The sequence below is a fragment of the Phacochoerus africanus genome, chromosome 3, assembly GCF_016906955.1.
Source record: "Phacochoerus africanus isolate WHEZ1 chromosome 3, ROS_Pafr_v1, whole genome shotgun sequence".
Taxonomy (NCBI): Eukaryota; Metazoa; Chordata; class Mammalia; order Artiodactyla; family Suidae; genus Phacochoerus; species Phacochoerus africanus.
Window position 1 is genome coordinate 170064528 of NC_062546.1, and position 15885 is coordinate 170080412.

Here is a 15885-nt window from a genome sequence, read left to right on the forward strand (position 1 = left end):
ACTATAACCAAAAGAGAGCAGAAGGGTCTATATTCAGAGCAGAAAAGCAGGCTTTAAGACCAAGCAGGCTACAAGACAAAGAGTAATAATTTCTAACCATGAGATTGGGAACAGGAAAGTTATGGAGAAGAGTGTTGCTGGAAGGAGGGACTGCATGTGCAAAAGTGTCATATAAAAGACAACTTGGTTTATTAAGACTTTCTGGACCTAGTGTATTTTCTTTTTTCTTTTTAGGGCTGCATCCCGTGAGGTTTTATTTTGGTTTTTCCTGCACCCTTGGCATATGGAAGTTCCCAGGCTAGGGATCAAGTTGGAGCTGGAACTGCCAGCCTATGCCACAGCCACAATAACACAGGATCCAAGCCATGTCTGTGAAGTACACCACAGCGCACGGCAACGCCAGATCCTTACCCCACTGAGGCCAGGGATTGAATCCACATCCTCATGGATACTAATCAGGTTCTTAACTGGCTGAGCAACAATGGGAATTCCAGGTCTGTATTTTTTATATGTACAGTTGATTGGTTTTTATTCAAAACTGTGCAATCACTACCACTACCAAATTACAGAACGTTTTCATCACCTCAAAAAGAAACCTAGAGGAGTTCCCGTCGTGGTGCAGTGGTTAACGAATCCGACTAGGAACCATGAGGTTGCGGGTTCGGTCCCTGCCCTTGCTCAGTGGGTTAACAATCCAGCGTTGCCGTGAGCTGTGGTGTAGGTCGCAGACGCGGCTCGGATCCCAAGTTGCTGTGGCTCTGGTGTAGGCCGGTGGCTACAGCTCCGATTCAACCCCTAGCCTGGGAACCTCCATATGCCGCGGGAGTGGCCCAAGAAATAGCAACAACAACAAAGACAAAAGAAAAAAAAAAAGAAAAAAAGAAACCTAGAGCCATTAGCAGTCACTCACCATTTCCTCTTCCCATCTGCCTGTAAAAACCATTAATCTTTCTCTATCTATGGATTTGCCTATTCTGGACATTCCATATAAATAAAATCATACAATACATGGTTCTTTGTGTCTGGTTTCTAAGGTTGTACCATGTGGTACCATGCAGTCATTCCTTTTTATAGAAGGCCAAACATTCCATTACATATCACATTTGTTTATCCATCTTTAAATTGATGGACATTGGGATGATTCCATTGTTGGGTACCATGAATAATGATGCTGTGAACATTTGTGTATAACATTTTGTGTGGACATGTGTTTTCATTTCTCTTGGGTTTACGAATCGGATAGAATTGCTGAGTCATGTGGTAACTGTGTTTTAACTTTTTGAGGAAGAACCCAACCCCTTTCCGGAGTGGTTGTCCCTCCCTTTTACATTCTCACTGGCAAACTTCTCCACGTCCTCATTTCTTATTGTCTGCCTATTTGATTATAGCTTACCTAGTGCATGTGAAGTATTTTTTACAGTGAAGAGTTACTACCAGCAATGACTTGAAAGGCCAGCATCCCTGCAAAAGAAAAAGACAGGTCGAAAGAAGCAACCCCTCAAAATACTAAGGCATTTGCCAGTGGTGGCTGAGAGACTGAGCAGAATTTTAAGTGGGTGCATGGGGCTGGGGGGATAAAGGATATTGAAGGCCTGCCCACACCTCACTGGGATCCTTACCAAACACCACTAGTGCTCTGCCCACCACCCTCAGACTTCTGCATTGGAGTGAGTGAAGGTTAACTTCCAGCTGTCAGCATCTCATTTGCATCTCTTGGTCTGAGGGCTTCTTTTGATTGTCATGGCCTGTTTGACAGGCCGACGTGCTCAGAACTTGATTCTCTCCACCCCCAGGAGTCCTCAACACTGTCCCTTGGATGGAATATTCTGAGGTTTATGTTCTACACTAGCTCCCAGAGGTTGGGGATGAATAAAAGATTTTTAAAGCATTAAAAACACTGCTATCCTATAATACTAGATTCATGAGGTATGTGGATATTAAGGGAGGCTATGTGCAGGGCAAGAGGTATGTATATTTGAAACCACTGTACCCTCAATTTTGTTGTGAACCTACTAGTCTTTTGAAAGCCATTGACAGAAACCTGATTTATTGTAGTCCTTTGGCAATTCACATTTGGCCATAAAGGATTTCTAGAAACTTTGTTATTCACTATCAGTCCTAAAGGTGCATAGCACCTTGAGCCATTTTCAGAATCCCACTGGGGGAGACAAAAAAAGCAGCAATATTAAATTTGGGAATAATGCAAAAACAAAGTTTTCTTGGCTAAGCTTCAGTTCTTTGCATTCTCTATCTTGGTTTCCTTACATTTGGTTTAGAGAAAGAAGGCCTAGGTCCCAAAGATGATAATCCCTAATATGGAAACAAAGCTAAAATAGTTTCAAAGACTTATTTAATAAGAGATATGTATCTATTCTTACAGTAACAGAGGTAGAACAAAAATGGTACAGATTCATATAAATTTCATAAACACAAAAAATTTATTCTGAATACTTTATACAGTAATCACTGATAAAATGTTCCTTACTTTACTACTTAAATTGAGTTATCCAAACAAAATAAACACAATACAAAAATGTAAGAAATTTACAAAAGCTGTACAAAATAACTTAACATTTAAAAATTAGACTGATGCAGTCCATATGATTTAAGAGAGCTGTACAATTACAGATTTATAGTTTTTTTCAAGGGGTAAAAGAAAGGATGCTTTAAGGCTTCTTTAAGAGTAATCCTTTTAGCTGGATCATACTCCAACATTTTCTGAATGAGGTCAAAGAGAAGCTCATGTTCAGCATCCTGAGAAAGCATAAATTCCTGAAAAGAAAAGAAACACAGTCAACAGCCTTTTCTACTACCATTTATTACAACTTTACTCTCCCCTACCACAAAAAGAGAGGAAACTCAAGGTTTCAATCATTTAAGCAATGACCCAGGCTTACCTTCAGAGGTTTACAGCGCCTTGAAACATATCTGCCAGCAGAGCTGTGTTCATCCCAGTCTAATCGATCATGATGGAAATATTTACGTTTCCTAAAAGTGATAGCCATTCACGTTTACAATGTTGACAATGAAAACTTAAAAACATCTAGCAAAGGTGAGTGGTTTTATCAATTAAATCAACACTTTCTAGAGATTTAAAAGGCAGCCTAAAATATAGTAATTGGCTTCACAGCAAAATAATTATCACTATAAAGTGATAAAGCATTGTTTTATATAGAACACATGATCAAGTATATTAATAACGGAACTCAATGCTTAAACAAAACATACCTTGTTTTCTGTACCATATGTTTTGGTAAAGGTCCAAGAATCCTTTCCATCATTGCCAAGTGTTCCTTACTATCATGTGTCTAAAAATAATAAATAAAAATTATTAAACAGCTCTACCTGCACATTGTGCTGTTCTTATACCACAGTTGCTAAATTTTCAGTCCATAGATCACAAAGGTGATCTAAAAAGGCATACTTTTAGCAAGACAGCACCTAAGAAAAAATATTAAGACCTACAGAACAAGCTCACCAGCAATCTCCCTAAAGATAATTACTTGTAATAAATATTCAGAAATGTTTATTTGTGGGCTATAAACAAAATGACTGCTTTATTTATTTTTGGCCATGCCTGCCAGAGATCAAACCCATGCACCACAGCAGTGAAAGTGCCAGATCTTGAACCCGCTAACCCTGCTAGGCTACCAGGGAACTCAGAAATGTTTTAGATAAAATTATAAAGGAAAGAGTTCCCATTGTGGCACAGCGGAAACGAATCCGACTAGGAACGAGGTTGTGGGTTCAATCCCTGGCCTCGCTCAGTGGGTTAAGGATCTGGCATTACCGTGAGCTGTGGTGTAGGTTGCAGATGCGGCTCGGATCTGGTGTTGTTGTGGCTCTGGCGTAGGCCAGCAGCTGTTGCTCTGATTAGACCCCTAGCCTGGGAACCTCCATATGCCAAAGGTGCGGCCTCAAAAGACCAAAATAAAATAAAATTAAGATAAAGGAAATACGTATGCCCAGCAGTGTCATAATTACGTCTTCTATATATTTATCTATAATTAATTGTCTATGAGAAAGAAAATGAGCTTCCTAAATGTGGGTATTCTATATTTAAAAGTGTTCATTCACATAAGCAGGCAATTTTTTTTTTGCAAAGCTACTGGAACAGATCATTGTCACTTACTGGAAATACAGTAAACCCAAGGTAATATTCAATAAGAATACATCCTATACTCCAGACATCACATGGCTGGGACCATCCGAGGGCTGCAAATTAAAGCAAATTATTAGTGGAAAAATATCAACATTTTCTTAAAAAGTATATAATCTGACATTTAACTGGAAAGATCCTAAAGGAATCACTTAATCTAAGCTCCAATATAATAGTATAGTATGTAAGAATTATGGCTCTGGAGCCATCTGGCTTACTTTTTCTTGGCCATGCCCCTGACATGCAGAAGCTCCTGAACCAGGGATCAAACCCAAGATGCTGAGCCACAAGGGAACTTCTGGAACTACTGATTTAGGAAAAAAATTTTTTTCCCTGAGCCTCAATTTCCTAACCCTAAAATGAGAACTAACTACACAAAATAAAGACTGACTAGACATGAAGAGTATGGACTATAACCAGCATTAAATGAGTATGTTTTAAACTCCCATCATGTATTATAGATGTGCAAACTGAATTCTAGAAAAATCAAGCCACTTACTTAAAGTCCCAGAGTTATTTGGAACAAATAAGAGCTTAAAATCCTTATTGTGTTTTACTATACTAATCCCTAAGAGAGAAAAAAACAGAGTTTCACAAAGACTTAGAACTATAAATAACTTCTCTAAGAAATACTTACCTAAAATAACTTCAGGTGCCCTGTAATGTCTTGTAGATACCAATGTACTATGATGTTCATCATCATACGTTGCACTTCCAAAGTCTACAACTTTAATATCTGGATTAATTAAGGTACGTTCATCACGTTTCTGAAAATCATAAATGACAATTAAGGACGCATAATATTAAGGAGGCATAAAATATTCATTTAAGACTATGAAGATAAAATATTGAAGACATACCATTTTGGGATTATAAACTTCTGTGTAGTCAGACTGTACAAATAAGATGTTTTCAGGCTTTAAGTCTGTGTGAGTCAACTTATTGCTGTGCAGAACTAAAAACAAAACAGAAAAACTTCCTGTATTCTAAAAATCAAAAACCAAACGAACTCCCAAAGCCCTACAACAAAAATCCTCTCTGGACATAGACAACATGCAATAGTAGCATGCTAAAAGAAAACCACACACACACAAACAAAAACTGCCCCCCAAAACCCACCAGGAACTAAAACCTATCACCCCTTTAAAAACAGTTAGTTCACTGACAGCAAACTGCTTAGAAAGTGAAGTATCTTTTTCTTATGAAGGTGATTTGCCATTCCTTAATTTTAACCCAGTGATTCTAGATCATCATTTTTTGAAATCAGACAGGCTAAATCAGTCTTATACATAACAATATATTATCATATGCTGGGCAATCACAGGTTATAATCAACTACATCTTTCTCCTACCTACTCTTAAGTCAGGCCTCCAAGTCCTATATGTTCAGTTTCATTTTTTTCTTAAAGATCCAAATTGGTCTGGCATTAAAATCAGTCTCCATAAACACAAGTTTCTGGAATATTTGCCAAGTACTTACAATTCACAGACTTGCATATCTGATATGCCATCTTCCTGATATGATCCAGTCGAAATGGCAGAAAACCATTTTCCTTAATAAAGTCATATGTACTAAGTCCTAGTAATTCAAACACAATGCAAATGTGACCATGATGCTCAAACCACTCCAACATCTGAACACAGCGGCTATAAACATGGGGGGAAAAAAAAAATGAGCACAGCCTCTCACAATTCAAATCTACCTGAGGCCACTAAGTTTTATTTTGATACTTACAATGTACTGCTAGGGTCTGTTGTATTTAAGTGTTCCAGAACTTGTATTTCTGATCGAGCAGCTTCACAATATCTATCCACATTTTTAACTATTTTTACTGCTACATGTCTACCTCCCCTGTTAAAAAGAGTAAGTCCACATTAAAAAAAAAAAGGTAAAAATGACATCCAATTCTATTTGTCTATCATTCTTCAAACTATACTACTTCCTCGACCTACTATACATACTTTTTTTTTTTTGAACTTATGGTTTAGCATTCAGTTTTGTCTGATTACATCCAAGAATGCTCTTCTAACTTCAAACTCAATGTAAGTAACAAGAATGACTTTTGGGCATATGGCAGGGTTGGTAATATGCTGAATGACACAAACTTTTTCCATGAGACTAATCACTCACATGAATTACCTTTTGGTCCTTTACATATTAACAACTCCAATTTAATACTGGGTTATTTACTACATCAATTTACATTTCAACTGACTTGAAACAAATGTATATAAAGCAGTTTCTTTCTATAACACCAGTCACTAGCTACTGTCTCCAACCTTCCTTTGGCCCAGATTACCAAAGTTGATGCACACTAAAGAGCTCTTGTTCTCAGACCCTACTAACCAATAATAGGAAGCCTCCTCTGATGATTCATTTAGAAAAACTCTGCCATCAAAGAGGAAAAAAATTCAAATAGGAAACAGAGAAAGACAAACATATTTAACTAGCTAAAGAAATTTCAACCTAGTTTGAAGCTTAGATAATTACACTTAATGAAACCAGACACCAATCAAGAGGAGACCTAGTTCTCAGCCCAGCCCTACTGTGTCATCACAATCAATTACGTCGCTTTCTAAAAATACAGATTCCTAGCTAAATATGCTGAAAATGTGGTTCAATGTCTACCGTAAAAGCTCCACAAACCCCTAATATAAAACCAAGACCGAGAGGAATTTCTGCTGTGGCAACAGTGACTTAAGAATCTGACTGCAGGTAGCTGGGGTCACTGCAGAGGTGCGGGTTAGATCTCTGGTCCAGTGCAGTGGGTTAAGGATCCAGCACTGCATGGTCTGGTAAACTCCAAATGACATGGGTGTGGCCATAAAACAACAACAAAACCAAGGCTAAAATCTACTGATCTAGAAAAAAAGAAAACAATGGCCTCCCAGTGTGACAACAAAAGAATACTTTGTGAAACAATGAGATCTGTTCTCCACTTGAAATTAGGGGCTTATTGATACTATTAATAGCTACTGTTTTAAAAAATACAAAGGACTAATAAGTTTTTTGGGAGTTTCCTTATCTAAGTAAAAAACCTAAGCTAAAAGGCTTTATTTCTTGGCCAGACTACAACCCAAAGCTAAATACATTTTCTACAATGGTTCACCTTCCCAAGCAAGTGCAATCCTAGGCCAGGAAACTTACGCTTTATGATCAATGCACTCCACGACTTTTCCAAAAGCTCCTTCACCTAAAGTATCAACAATTTCATCTAAAAGAGAGAAATAAAACTCAGTTATATCACGCAGTGGAAACAGCTTACTTATAATAAAGGCTATTAAATGCAGATTATTCTAGTTGATGCTACAAATTTCCTTATCTAGATACTTTTATTGGTCAACACTGCCAAAAAACATAACTACTTTTAGGTTTAATTTCATTCTTAAACTAATTTCATTAACTTGATTTACTATTTTGGAAGTTCTGCATAACATTAAATTTCTAAAGAAAGCAAAAACACAATCCCCCCCCACCAAAAGAAATGAAAACAAACAAACAAAAACAGAGAAAGAAAAAAAGATTTCCAAATCCCTGAAATCTTAATCTAAATTATAGATTATGTTATCTGAAAAGTTAATAAGTGTTGAAAAATATTCTATATACATCTTGCACTTAGTACGTCTCCACTCTGACAGATCAGGTGACCCTCCTCATCATCCTCTACACTCCTGGTTCTTTTCCTTCGGTGACTCTTCTGGAAACGTCAAGTGGGCGGCACCAAGATCATCCAGCCAATCAATATACCCGAGTGAATTCAGGGCAGAATACGAAATTCATTCAGCGGGGAGATATTCAGGCATTCAGATACACGCCAGGCCACAAACGGTTGGCAGGAGCAATTTCAAATTCAGTCCCCAGAAATTCACAGGGCACATAGTTTATGTTAACAGGAGAAAAACACGGCAAGGAACAGATTTTCAGATAAGATACTCAAAGTGGCAAGGCAACAAAACATAATACAATTGTTTCTTTTTTTTTTTTTAAAGAAAATGCTTAATTGTAGCATTCACTGAAACATAATTTAAAAGTTCCTAATGTCCTAATTTAATGTTGCAAAACTGTAGAATGTAATAGTTACTTGTCAAAAGTAGACTGTGGCCAAATTTCCTACCTAATCTAAGAAAAGCAACTATCAAGAAACAATAAATAAAATTAAAACCCTAATTTGGGGTGAAAACAAAATTTGGCACATAACAACACTATCTGAAATGTCATCTGAGCTTGATTTCCAAATTAACACATAACCCATAATGTTCAAATCTGTTAAGTGGTTTAGTGAAAAAAGGATTGGAGAACATGCTTTGCCAGAACAAGGGCACACATAATCCTCACTCAAATACAAAAATCCCATTTCTTCTTATAGTAAGACTATCAAAACAAAATCTGATTTCTTGTAGTATAATAAGAAAAACTTTCAGAATATCTTGTAATCCATTATAAACTAACCTAAATTAAATTACCCCCACTATTTCACTGGAATGACAATTAGTTGCCATCTTGTAATAAGATGTTACTATATAAATATGTACTGCACTTCAGGAATTTCCTATACAATGCACAAACACAAAGAATCCTGCAAGTTAAAATTGAGACGACTTCATCTTAAACAGAACTTTCTCAAATAATCAAACACAAATTCAAGTTTTCCTGTTCCACATGGGAAATAAAATTTCCAAAATATTTTAAAAGATTGCATACCCCATGTGAACGATGATGTGAAGTACTGTGGTGAATTCTGTATTTGCTTTTATAACTACTTCTTCCACTTCTACCAGAGGACTTGCTACTATGGTTCTGATATCTGCTTTCATAATCTCTATGGCGATGTCCAGGTTCACATCCTTGATTGTAGTCATTTCTGTATTCATCAATGTAGCGTCGACTATGGTAATCTTTCTCATTTATGGATCTGCTTTCCAAGTAATAGCTAGAAAAACATGTTTTTCCAATGCTTTATGTTATTACCAAATACCCTCAAGTGCTCTATAAATCTCTTAAAACAGTATTTTCCTACCAAAAAGCCAAACAAACCCCCCACACAATTTAACCACCACAAGCCATCAAGATACACAAAGGAATGGTAATCAGTTATTTTAAGTTGATACTAGTTTTCATGAAAATGTATCCCCCTCAGTTTACTGAGATAAAACTGACACATTGTAATGAAAATGTATTTTTAGATCGCTACTGAGACACTTTAAAAACCCTCCTTACCTTTCAGATGTTTTAGAGTGATTATATCTGCAGCGCTTGTTCTCCCAGGCACTGCTATGTGATCTCTTTCTTCTTTTATGACTACTGCTGCTGCTCTTCCATCTTTCATAATCCCAATCTTTTTCATCCCAATCAGGACAATAAGCTCTCTTTGCGTGTCTCATCTATATAAAAGATAAATCTTTCCCAGTTAAGCTGTATCCCACATATCATCACTGTTTGATAAACCGAAAAAAAAATTTTTATCTCTAAATCTGGAGTCTGAATTCTACTCATAGATTCCTGTATTATACATGCCAAGATCAGATTTACTGAAAGAGGGCTGAAAAAGAAAAAAGGGAATTCCAATTGATCAACTTTGGGAAAAATCCTTTCCTGCCAAAAGCACGCATTTATTTTATATATAACTCGCCCATTCAGATGTGCATCACTTTTTTTTATTATTTCCCCAATACAATTTTTTTTCTACTGTACAGCATGGTGACCCAGTTACACATACATGTATACATTCTTTTTCCTCACATTATCATGCTCCATCATAAGTGACTAGACATAGTCCCCAGTGCTACACAGCAGAATTTCGTTGCTAATCCCTTCCAAAAGCAGGAGAGAAACACCTAGCTTAGCCTACGAGCAACTTACACAACCATCGGTGTAAACCATTTTCCCTAAAGAAATGTCAGAACCAAAAACCCCTAACAACTTGAAAAAGACATTAGAGATAAACTTTTCATCAACTACCGTTCACAGCAGTACTAACCGCCCGGGCGCCACCTCGTCTCTAAACACAACTTAAGGGGATCCAATTGTTCCCAAGGGGGTGGGCTGGGGGAGAAACTCCCAAGCCTGTGCCCGACCACCTGGCTTCTCTCACAAGCTCCTCCAAATATGCCACATCACTTTTCTTCCGTCGAGTTCCTAAACCTGCTTTCTGTTTACGCCACTGACGGCAAAGACACTCGCCATTTCCCCTCGAATCCTTTAAGACTCGAGCGGACAGTGAGACCGCCTTACACCCGGTCCCTGTGTTCCTTCTTTCCCTCTGTTACGAACGAAGGTCCTCAGAGGAGCGCGTCTCACGCACATTCCAGAACGCCGTTCTGGCCGCCACCCTCCGCCCGCAGCTTCGCCGCCTCCGCCCCGCCGCCATCTTAGAGCTCGGCCGACGCCTGCGCCACCAACATGGCGCTCGGAGCGCCGGGGATCGGGATCCCTGCTCCCTCTAGGGAAGGCACACGTTCGAGCTCTCTCCGCCTAACAAACACTGTCATTACCCTCCGCCAGGGTCTGGAGCGTCACGGTTCAAATAGAAATCCGCAGCGGCGGACTCGGAAAAGCATAGAAGACGAGCTGTCCACCTTTGTGCAGCCGAAGCGCGGTGGGGGGCGGTGCGAGGGGAAAAGGGGTCACCCTGCAGAGGACTGCTGACGGCCAACAAGCTTGAAGGGGAACGTCACAGACGCTCTCGGGGAACAGAAAAGGGGCCCTGACACCCAGCCCGCTTCCTTCTGCATCTTACCGTCCAGGCCAAAAAGTCCAAGCCTCAGGAGACAACGCTTGCAACGCGACAACGGAAAACACCCAGCTGGCAGCGACAAGTTCCAACAACAAAATGGAGCCGATTGCCGAAGCGTCTGGGCTCTCCGGGAAAACAAGATGACGCTGCAAACGTCACTCCGCCTCCGGGTGGGGCGGGGCTTGCACAAAGGGTGGGGCTGAACTGGTGCCCAGGGAGGGGGGCGGGGGACGTGTGCGCAGGCGCCGGGTTCGAAGCTCCGCAAACAGGGTGCGCAGAGGGAGCTGTGACCGCTGCCATGTTGTCTCCGTTCTGTGTTTGGGCTGAGAGGCGTTTTAAGGGTTGGGGAGGAGCGCCTCGTCCATGCTCAACTAAAAATTGTATTTGTGAACGCTAGAAATGAGAAGCTGAAGGAAGCAGAGTGCGAAATAGCGTTACAACGTCTGAAATAATGCTTTAAAAAATTTACACCACTTTCATCAGATAGTTCCAAATTAGGACGTGCCTGGATTTGGACTTTTGCTAAGGTTCTGAAACCAATTTAAAATTTTAGTGGCTGGGACTCACACGCACGGAAATTGGATTGGAAGGATTTTCCCGAGATTTTCAAAGGCGAAGAAATGTGAGAGGGACTCCTCACAATATAGCAACACTTCCGCATGGAGCAAGGCCTCTGCGTGTAAAGGCCAAGTAAACTAAAGAGTTGGGGTGGGGGGACTGAAAGACATTAAGAGAAGACAAATTTGGACTTCTTTTGGAGTTCCCTGGTGGCTCAGCAGCTTAAGGATCTGATGTCACTGCTGTGACATACTCTTTTCTCGCCATTGAAAGACTTATACTCCTTCCATTTCCTTATCATATATACCTGAGGCACATCTTTCCTAGTGGGTTAAAAAAAAAAAATGGCCGGAAAATGGGAACTGAAATCAAATGAGGAGTTCCCTTGTGGTGTAGTGGGTTTAGGATCCAGGCTGACACTGCAGCAGCTTGGCCACGAAACTTCTACATGTCTTCCAAAAGAGGACAAAATTATCTGGAAACAACCTCTGAATAACAAAAATAAAGCTGCAACTTGATAGAACAAAGTAATTGCCGACCCTGGCCACAAACATTAAAAAAAAAAAAAAAAAAGCAAGCTCTGAGGAACTGCTCTGAAGAGGTAGGGAAGAGGTCAGTATTATTTTAAAGAAGGTGGGTACTTGGAATCGACCACACATCTTGGCAGAGGGTTGCTGCTAGTCACAAGGAGCAGGTATCTCTGTTACTGATTTTAGTGCTCTTTTAGATATGGGCCCATAAAATCTCCTGGAAATATCTATCTGAAGGCCTGTTCTACCATGTTTTCCTGGAGCACAGAGGCCTCATTCCTGAACTCCTTTCAGGGTGTGTTGAAGATCATCACTGCAGTTGGCTAGTCACTTCACTCTTAGAGAACTAGGTGGCAGGGACAATTTTTATTTGGCAGTAGATAGGGTCTTTACAGAGGTAATTATGATTAAATGAGGTCATTAGGGAGGGGTCTAATCTAATTTAGCTTTTTAAAAAAATAAAATAAAAAGAGATTAGGACACAAAGCTGAGGAAAGAGCTTTTGAAGATGGGAGATGGTCACCTACAAGCCAAGGAAAAAGGCCTCAAAATAAACAGTGCTACCCACACCTGGATTTCCCAACTTCCACTCTCTGGTAATTTGTTGTGGCTGCTCTAACTTAGTGCATAACATTAAAACATGTTAGTTTATTGGTACTGAACTTGTAACTTTATTGTTGAATTAGTGAAGTTGAAATTTTCTTTTCCCGGAGTTCTCGTCGTGGCGCAGCGGAAATGAATCCATCTAGGAACCATGAGTTTTCAGGTTCGATCCCTGGCCTTGCTCAGTGGGTTAAGGATCCGGCATTGCCATGAGCTGTGGTGTAGGTCGTAGATGAGGCTCGGATCTGGCCTTGATGTGGCTCTGGCATAGGCCAGCAGCTACAGCTCCGATTAGACCCCCTAGCCTGGGAACCTCCGTATTTCATAGGTGCCCCCCTAAAAAAAAAAAAAAGAAAGAAAGAAAGAAAAATTTTTTCTCTTGTTACTTACCCATTCATACCTTATTGCTTTTTTGAATGTGCAGTTCTTTTTTGTCCTTTAAATTTTTAAATTGCAGAAAAGTTTTTTTATTTTCATGCAGTTAAACCTATTCCATCTTTATATTGGTCAGGCTTGTAAACTGAGACATTACTTTCCTCTTCAGAGGAAGTCTCTGAGGTGTTTTAAGTTTTTCTTGTGTTTTCTATAAAAAGGCAACTCTACAGCATGAGTTTGATCATCCCCAGCTCAGCACAGTGGGTTAGGAATCTGGCATTGCTGCAGCTGTGGCACAGGTCACAGCTGTGGCTCAGATTTGATCCTTGGCCAGGTAGTGTCCATAAGAGTTGCAAAAAAGGCAACTCTTATCCATCTGGAATTTTGGTATATCATGTGAGGTGAAAGCCTTTTGCTTTTTTTTTTTCTCCATGTCAATTATGGATTATCCTAACACAATTTTTCTCTTTTAAAAATGATTTTGGATCTTTTTTAAATTTTATGGCTGCACCAGAGGCATATGGAAGTTTCCAGGCCAAGGAAACTCCAGCCAAGCTGCAGCAATGCCTGGATCCTTTAACCCATGGTGTGGGACTGGGAATCAAACCCAAGCCTCTGCAGTCAGATTCTTAACCCACTGTGCCACAGGAACTCCTTGGATACTGTTTTAATTAAACTCCTATCTATACAGTACTATTTACACTCTTGTTCTAGTCTTATCCCCTACCCATCACAGTTTTAATATTTGCAGCTTTATAAAGATAGGGATTAGGGGAGTTCCCCTTGTGGCTCAGTGGTTAATGAACCCAGCTAGTATCCATGAAGAGTCAGTTCGATCCCTGGCCTCGCTCAGTGGGTTGAGGATCCAGTGTTGCTGTGAGCTGTGGTGTAGGTTGCAGACGTGGCTTCTTACTCAACCCCTAGCCTGGGAACCTCCATATGCCGTGGCGTGGCTTTAAAAAGACCAAAAAAAAAAAAAGGATTAATTCCTTTTTCATTGTATTTCTTAAAATTTCCATTATCATGTATACTAGATTTGCTTTAGAACTATTGTATGGAGTTCTTATTACTACCTGAACCACAATTAATACAAACTGAATTGAAAAAAAACATCAGTTTTCTTTTTCAGTCCACTAGTGAAATAGTACATGATCTATCCACTTCACTAAACTGATTGAATTTGAGCCCAATGGGAGTTCCCTGGTGGCTCACTGGGCTAAGAGTCTAGCACTGTCACTGCCTTGGTGTGAATTTGATCCCTGGACCAGGAACTTCTATATACTTCAGGTGCAGAAAAAAAAAAAAGGTGATCCCTATGTATAAAAAGTTAAAAAGTTATCTTTTTATATGTCTGTTAGCTCCTTAGACTGCTCCCATGGCGTAGGCAGTGTTCCTATGCACTTTTGTATCCAATCCTGGAAGAAGCTCCATAAATTACTAGTTTTAGTTGTTCAAACAAAAGTACATGTCTTCAGAAATACCCAATATAGAGTATAAATGTGTTGCTAAATGGATTTGGAAATTTCCAAGTTCAACCAAGGAATAAATTATAACTATTCAATTTGCCATTAACAAAAGGTCAGAGAGCCTTCTACTCAAAAGAGAGTTCCAAACCAAGATTCTAATAGATTCAAGAACTCTATTATCTGGCAACTTCTGATAGTATGGATCAAGTGTTGGCAAACTACTTCTTAAAGGGACAGATTGTAAATATTCTAGGCTTGCAGGTCATTTGGTCTCTGCCACCGCCAACCAACACTGCTGTTGTAGCACAGGAAAGCCAAAGACAGATTATAAATATGACGATGGCAGAGTTCCAAGAAGCTGTTATTTGCAAAAGCAGGTGGCCAGCCTGAGGGCTGAAGTTTGCCAACTTCTGGTCTAGATAGGGAACCATATTACTCTAAAGAGAATTTGGGTTATTCAGCAATATTCCAAGTGTTTTTATTTTTACTTTTGGCCATGCCAGCAGCATGCAGGAGTTTCCAGACCAGAGATCAACCCATGCCACACAGCAGCAACCCAAACTGCTTGCAGTGACACCACCAGATCCTTAACTGCTGCACCACAGTAGAGCTCCTAGTCTTTTTAATTGTTTATACTTACTGCCAAGTAATGCATGGAATAGACCATCTGTCACCCAACTGCTAGTGTGATCAGTGGACTGGTCAATTCAAGGTGAGTGGACGGAAATCAATGTTTTGGAGTTTGATCCTCATGGTACTTATAAGCGGCTCCAGGAGGGCAGCCATTATACCTCCCTATCTATGAGATCCTTATGGCTACAACTGAGCAGACATAAGAATGGGCTCTAAGATCCAAAAGTCACCATATTGGAACCAATAAAAAAAAAGGCATAACTTGGAATAAAAACTGAGGGAATGTCAGTCAGTTCAAAAACATCCTGACAATCAATCAATAAAATCCTCTTAAGGGTGGTGACAACAATTCAATGACACATTTGAAGAAAAATATCAAGTGTAACATAGAAGCAGCAAACCAAATTCTAGCACCAAAGAGGTCTTAATACTAATTCTGTAATGATTAAATGGGTGAAACAAAAATGTGAGGGCATTAGTAGGGTTGGCCCCTCAGTTTAGTGGAAGGTACTGATAGTAAAAAGAGGATAACTGCGAACTAACTCCCAGAGGCAGAAAACATTAATTAGATCAGCCATTTGCAGAAATGATACATAGAAACCAATAAATATTATCAGTTTTAGGAATACCCAAATCTAATTTAGGTGATTTAGACAGAGTGGCTTATAGTTTTTGATCAAATCAAATCAATGACAATAAGCCTGATAAATGGCCTGATTATGTGAGAGCCCTGATGTGGTAAGAGCATAGCTTCCATCCATTTATTTGCTGCAGAACACTTAGTATATGCCAGAGGCCTTTTTTTTTTTTTTGTCTTTTCTAGGGCC

General features: G+C 39.5%; 1 protein-coding gene across 1 annotated transcript; it reads right to left on the reverse strand.

Annotated features, from left to right (window-relative positions):
* Positions 1-2415: 2415 nt before the first annotated feature.
* Positions 2416-11046, reverse strand: CLK1 (CDC like kinase 1). Its single transcript, XM_047773189.1, has 13 exons — positions 10897-11046; positions 9378-9541; positions 8862-9090; positions 7767-7857; positions 7308-7374; positions 5895-6011; positions 5640-5806; positions 5020-5114; positions 4797-4926; positions 4133-4215; positions 3229-3308; positions 2898-2988; positions 2416-2772 (listed from the first exon to the last, which is right to left on the reverse strand). The coding sequence occupies exons 2-13, from the start codon at positions 9539-9541 to the stop codon at positions 2623-2625; spliced, it is 1464 nt and encodes a 487-aa protein (XP_047629145.1). The 5' UTR covers positions 10897-11046; the 3' UTR covers positions 2416-2622.
* Between the last annotated feature and the right edge of the window lie 4839 nt (positions 11047-15885).

What these genes read in the sequence shown, in the direction of transcription:
- CLK1 (XM_047773189.1), bottom strand. Translation starts at nt 9,541, where the DNA reads ATGAGACACGCAAAGAGAGCTTATTGTCCTGATTGGGATGAAAAAGAT. An exon ending in AGACGTACTAAGTGCAAGAT is followed by an intron (nt 7,375 to 7,766) that starts GTATATAGAATA and finishes TCTCTCTTTTAG; the next exon opens with ATGAAATTGTTGATACTTTA. An exon ending in GGCGCTGTAAACCTCTGAAG is followed by an intron (nt 2,773 to 2,897) that starts GTAAGCCTGGGT and finishes TTTTCTTTTCAG; the next exon opens with GAATTTATGCTTTCTCAGGA.